Genomic DNA, 6322 nt, shown 5'->3' with positions numbered 1-6322 from the left:
CTTGACGATCCAGAAAATATCCTCTGGTCCCTCAGGACTTGACTGCCGCATGCATTTGAATAATAAAATGCAAACTATGTCACTCCCGGGCGGAAAAAAAAAAAAAAAAAACTCAAGAAAATACTATCCTGGACGAAGAGTCAACACAATCTATTGTTTAGCTTCGAGGGTCGGATGGTTGCGGTGTCTGATTTTCTTTTTCAAGCAACAGGGACACTAAGAAATGCAGAATCTGATTTTAAACACACAGATATGTGCTCTACTCTGCACTATCTGTGTAGAAATTCACATAGTTTGTGAATGTGTTGTCAAGACTTTATCCAGCTTCCGGCAGGCTCTCTGACAAACAGACACTTATTCTACATGGGCTCACCAGGGGATCTCTCAGACTGTTTTCCACCAGTGGAAAACAATAAAAGGGAACGAAGCAGGAAAGCTGTCAGGAAATATAAAACTGTCAAGCAGCTTTGTTTGCTATGACACAGCGCCTTGCAAAAGTATTGACATCCCCATAAACCTTTTGTTTTAAACCTTTTTAGCATGTACACACACACACTTCAGCATACTATATCAGGAGTTTACGGGATGGTCCAACAGAAGTACTGCACATTTGTGAAGTGGAAGAAGAAATGATGCTCATTTTTTTAATTTTTTTTATTGTTCCCCCCAAGGGTAAAAAGCAGAGGCCAGCTGCATTGTGTGAGATGGTATTTGACAAAAAACTGATATGCGGAGGCACTTCATCGGTCACCCCCAAGGCCGAGGAGCCTCTGTGGCTTCTCTGATAACACACACACGCACACACACACACACACAGGAGCAGGCGCATTACCAACACACACAATGCATAATCTTTTTTGTTTTTGTCACTGTGCATTAATACACTATCTTAAACGATAACATCTCATGCGTCAAGAATCTATCCAAATAATAATAATGAAAACAATCTGAATTGGGGCAGAGATATAAAAAGAGGTTCGGTAGATCATCACTTGTTTGAACCAGTAATCTATTTTTCTTCTGTCGTATTAAACATGTTTGCATTGTATGAGCGTATCCTGTTCGGGACACTTTGCGTCTCCACAGCATCATGTTGCCATCACCGTGCTTCAAAGTGAAGATGGTGTATTCAGGGTGAAAGAGGTAGATAGTTAATGATTTAACTTTGCTAACGAATACTTTGTTTGAAACTTGTACATTCTTTGTCAATAAAACTGAACTGACTGAATGGGAAACAGCTCTGATTTTGTATTATTACATTAGACTTCGATATGGTCTTTGACTAGACCTTTAAACCTCAGTTATATGTTGAATTTTAAGTTATGGAATAATCTAAAGCAACAGGTTTTCTTCCTCATGTGTCAACTCCGACCAGCTTCCCTGAAACATGTTGTGACATCAACCTTCAGGAATTTGCTCATTATTTAATGGCCTCTCATGTTTAGTTGTTGCGTTGAATCATATAAAGACGGGTGTGTCTTCCTGTTTCACCCCCACCGGAGTGAGAGGAAGGCTCCCTTAAATTTTTCCACTTTCTTACTCAACCCTGGTTGCTCTCAGCAGAGAGCAAATGGGACATCATGCTGTTTCAGGTCTGCCTTTGTGAAAGACAGAAAGCTGTTTTTTTCCTTTGGGCTGATGAGAATGAACGTCCTGGGGGGGGGGCGTGTCTAGTACTTTTCCCCACCTCGTCATGCCAGCTTTTTAAGTTGCCTCACTTCCACAGTCAGTCAATTTAAAGCTTTGGGCCCTTCAAACAAGCATCACTAGCACCTGCAGGCTTACCTGGCTGCACATCTTCTCCTCAAGGTGAGTTTTTCTTTCACTATTTGTGCCGTTTCTTATCAAACTGGACGGGAAATGATGAGCTCTTCTGTCAGGGTTCCACTGGTTCTTAAATGTTGACTTAATCTTTGTAATGAAATTGTCATTGAATTTTCATTAATGATTATTGCCTATAATATTTTTAATAGAATTATCAGTGTCGTCTTACTCACCAGTTATCAAATTTTAAATGAAAGAAGAGAGGGTGGAAAATGGTACTTGATACACTGATATGAGATATTAATCACAGAAACTGACTTCTTAGGAACGACATTTCTTCCCTGAAGCTGCATTTAAAAAAAAAAAAAACTCAACATTTATTAAAATCAAATGCTATACATATCCAGTTCTTCTGATTTAACGTAAACAAACCAGATATAGCATTAACATTTAACTTGAGGAGCTTCCTTAACATCAAACTTGTCACATAAGCCAGTTTTCTTCCACAACAAGGCAGATATTGTCGGACACAGTCATGTCCTAACTCATACTAAGCAATGTTTTTTGTGTCGCCATCTCTAATTGACAAGCAATATGACAAATTTCAACACAACGTGTTGCAATCCACGCTTGTGGTGGTGCTTCGGAACAATGCTGGCAGACTTTGATGCAGAAGAAGTCTTGCATAATGCTGAAATGAAAGTGTACCAATCGTGATGCAGGTCTGTAGTGATGCTGTCGTAATCTTTCGCTCACCTCAGAGTTGCTGAGGCTCCAGTCACTAATGATCCTTTTTACAGGCATATTTTTCCATACATTAAGCCGTATTTGCATGTTGTCCAAATAATGACCCAGGTTTTATGGGATGTTGTTGCAGTTTTACAGTCTTTGTTTTATTTTACAGACTCTTCCAAACAACCTTGTAGCAGAAATAAAATGGAGGACCCTTGGCAAAAGGCTTACGACTTTGCAGTTTCTGTGGCAAAAAAGGCTGGAGAGGTGCAGTTTCTAACTTTGTTTTATCTCTTTTCGACACAGCAGCAATAAATGCACTGAATAGCGGAAGTGTGGGTGACTTTGAGAATAATTTGGTTCCGCTTATAATCTGAACAATTAGGAAATTCGAAAAGCTGGCGAGAGTGAAATAAGAATCATGACCAAGAGCTCCTCTGTGGACCTTGTCACCAAGACTGACGAGAGGGTGGAGAAAATCATCATTGGGTCTCTGAAGGAGGAGTTCGGAGAAGGAACACACTGGTGAGCAATGCATAGAGACACGCGAGTTTCACAAAGGCTCAAAATTGACGTCCATCATTTAATTTTGCTCCTCTTCCTACTCTGTGCTGTAGCTTCATTGGGGAGGAGTCTGTTGCAAAAGGTGAGCCGTGCATCTTGACCGACAAACCTACGTGGATCATCGACCCCGTAGATGGCACCACAAACTTTGTGCATGGGTAAGGTGACGGTTGAGCACATTTTGTGTAACAGAGATGCTGATGTTTGGCAACCATGTTACGTAATATACGAATCTGGCAAAAATCCGTAATGTACAAGACTCTCAAGTACCCAGGAAGTCAGTTTTCTTGCAGTTTGGTTGTAGTTTTTGAGGGAAAAAACAAACATGAAGAACAATTACTAGGACAAAAACTCAAAAAATGAGCCCTAATTTTGAAAATAGAATTTCTAAACAGATTAAATTAAAAGATATTCAGAAAAGTAGATAATGAACATGTGCAGTGAGTGTTTGAGGCAATAATCTTTCAACAAAAGAGCCAATCAGCATCTCATTAACTTTGTATAGCAATGCAACGACCCATTATTTGTATCTAAATGCTGCTATTTACTTACAGGTTCCCATTCGTGGCAGTTTCCATTGCCTTTGCTGTCAATAAACAGGTATGTGAAAAAGACACGAAAATCCACATTTCATTCTCACCGCTTGATGCGACACTTTAATAAACGATTTCTGTTTGTAGTTGGAGTTTGGTGTGGTGTACAGCTGCTTGGAGGACAAGATGTATAAAGCAAGGAAAGGGAAGGGTGCATTCTGCAACGACGAACCCATTCAAGTTTCTGATGTGAAAGGTAAAAATGGAATTCACATTTTAATATTTAGATTAAATTTACCATGTTTATATCAAGCAAAAGTGTTAAATCTCTCCGACCTTCTGTTGTTGTAGATATCCACAAGTCCATTATCATTTCTGAGCATGGAACTGATAGGAGTCCAGAGAAAGTGACCAAAATCTTCTCCACCATGCAAAAGATTCTCTGCATCCCAGTTCATGGGTAAGTTGAATGACAATGTCTGCAATTTAAAGTCAAAAATCCCCAAACACCAAATTTTGCCATTTTAAAATTAGGTAAGCAATAAAAACTCTAACAATGGATTTAAAAAACGCATTTAGATTTGATTTTTCCTTTTAGTTGAGTCAGCAGTAAGAACATGAAATTAACTTCTAACATCCAGATGTATTATTCTTAAGGATAAATACATCTTTCTAATTACACTATTTTTTTAAATCTTAAATGTTATTGGGACAGACAGAGGAAAATGAAGTGCAGCATTAATCTGAAGCAAAGTTATTAAAACTTCAGCTTGAGGTGTTATCATGTGGAGCTTTGAGCAAGCCATAAGCAAGGCTGAAGCTACATTTTATAATATGAAATAATTAATTCTCGTACTTAAAAATTTAAAAGTTAGTTTGAAAAAAACCCTTTAACCTTTCAAATAGTAATTTTGCTCAAACTACTAATTTAGAAATGTTTATTAGGGTCAACCTCTGAAGCTAACGTTAAGCTAAACTAAAGGTGCATTTTCAGTTTTTTTTAAATCTCCGTCTGAATGATCATTTTTTTCAAATCCTATCGATTTTAATTATAGCTACACAGAGAAATGAAACACAATTAAAACTGTACCAGTGTGAAGAAAACTTCAGCAAACTTGTGCTAGCATCGCTAAATCAAGCGTTTTGCTAGCAAGTCAGTAGTAATCACATAGACAGCAATAATAATTTGTTTAATGACTTTTGTCACTCTGCTTTTATGCTTGAGTGTTTTCAACTGAGGTTTGAAAAATCTCCCTCACCAATAAAAATGCAGAAACATCATTTATAGTGAATTGATTGGTCGAAGTAGAAGTATTGAAGTTACACTGACAAAAACAACTTGGAGCAGTTTGTGTGCTAAGGCTACATATGTAGCTACCGCTAGCTGTGGTAAACTCAGGTATTACATTAGTCTTAATTTTGCTTTGTGCTCCCATTTTGAAATGAAACCTACTAACCTGAAAAAAAAAATACGTAAAAAACGAAAGATTTGACAAGAAACACGCAGAAACAAAAAATACTATTCTTCTGGGTTGAACCTCTTAGTATAGATGGAATATGCTTCCTTCCTGGACATCTTTGCATGTTATTGATTGTTGATCGTTTCCCCTCTGAGTTAACGTTTTCTGTTTTCTGTTTTCCCCAGGCTCCGAGGGTCAGGAACAGCTGCTACCAACATGTGTCTAGTGGCGACCGGGGCGGTGGAGGCCTTCTTCGAGATCGGGATCCACTGCTGGGACATCGCCGCTGGAGCAGTCATAGTCCAAGAAGCTGGAGGAATCCTTCTGGACGTTGATGGTATATTCACTTTTACAATCGTGCTACAAAGCAAATGTTTTTAATCTTGGGGATTCTTCACTGTATATATCAGCGTCGCACTTCTTAACAAAAGCTTTGTTTTGAACTTAGGCGGACCTTTTGATTTGATGTCTCGAAGGATGGTCTCAGCAAACAACGATGTCATTGCCAAACGCATCATCAAGGAAATTGAAATATTCCCCTCAACGAGGGATGACGCACCAATTGAGAAAAAGTGAGAAGATTTTTAAAGGCTGGCTGCTCTGAATTTGCATATGGACTGGAAGATGAGAACAAGAGAAAAGTATGTTTTGTACATGTCTAAATTAAGTTACTGATTGTCATCCCTGATTGTCTAAGTGTGAAAGCTTGGTGTGATTTGTTGGTAGCATATTTTGCCCCTTCATATCATTTTTCTCATTTCAAGCTTGTATTAAATTTGATTGCCTCTCTGTTTTGTGTCTATCAAATATTTTATTTAAAGGAGGAAATGGTGGTAATTTTGCTTTTACCAATCTTGTATTTTATCCGGCGGGGTTTTGTCGCTGACCAACCACGTTTCACTTTGCTTTGACAATAAAACCTTTAATCAGCAATCACCTCCACAATTTTTTTGCTTAATCTAAGCCCTGACATTCTGAAATCTCTCCGAGACTAACTTTTGAGAATTAAAATGACGTCAGTTTGATTGTAAAGGCTTGTTTTTATTTTAAACATGTATTTAGAGGGTAATAATATGACATTGAATTCTACCTATTCTCAGAAAAAAAAAACAAAAAAAAACTTACTTTGCTTGCTTTTATTCACTTCACTTCCTGAGCCAACCACTAGAGGTCAATAATGCATCAGAAACTAAATTGAAACGCCTGCAGCAGGCGTTTCAAGTTATATTGTTGTATGCTTTACTGTTTTAATGATGCTCTTGAGTGTTT

The 6322-nt window shown here is 38.1% G+C and overlaps 1 protein-coding gene and 1 long non-coding RNA gene across 3 annotated transcripts; one reads left to right on the top strand and one right to left on the bottom strand.

Moving 5' to 3' along the window:
- Nucleotides 1-1731: 1731 nt before the first annotated feature.
- On the top strand, nucleotides 1732-5983 carry LOC106947338 (inositol monophosphatase 1-like). 2 transcript variants are annotated; one of them, XM_015032260.1, is made up of 9 exons: nucleotides 1732-1809; nucleotides 2669-2763; nucleotides 2882-3021; nucleotides 3114-3218; nucleotides 3615-3660; nucleotides 3741-3849; nucleotides 3945-4053; nucleotides 5239-5390; nucleotides 5502-5983. In XM_015032260.1, the coding sequence occupies exons 2-9, from the start codon at nucleotides 2701-2703 to the stop codon at nucleotides 5627-5629; spliced, it is 852 nt and encodes a 283-aa protein (XP_014887746.1). In that variant the 5' UTR covers nucleotides 1732-1809; nucleotides 2669-2700; the 3' UTR covers nucleotides 5630-5983. The 2 variants fall into 2 exon arrangements, with proteins under 2 accessions (XP_014887746.1, XP_014887745.1); XM_015032259.1 differs by lacking the exon at nucleotides 1732-1809 and having other exon boundaries at nucleotides 2518-2763.
- On the bottom strand, nucleotides 3689-5149 carry LOC106947339 (uncharacterized). Its single transcript, XR_001424965.1, has 3 exons — nucleotides 5132-5149; nucleotides 3930-4072; nucleotides 3689-3837 (listed from the first exon to the last, which is right to left on the bottom strand). It is a non-coding gene; the product is annotated as an uncharacterized LOC106947339 (long non-coding RNA).
- Nucleotides 5984-6322: the final 339 nt, after the last annotated feature.

The sequence above is a fragment of the Poecilia latipinna genome, unplaced genomic scaffold, assembly GCF_001443285.1.
Source record: "Poecilia latipinna isolate Pla-1442-1.1 unplaced genomic scaffold, P_latipinna-1.0 Scaffold236, whole genome shotgun sequence".
NCBI classification, from domain to species: Eukaryota; Metazoa; Chordata; class Actinopteri; order Cyprinodontiformes; family Poeciliidae; genus Poecilia; species Poecilia latipinna.
Note: the sequence above shows the minus strand (reverse complement) of the source record. Positions and strands in the feature narration are given on the sequence as shown.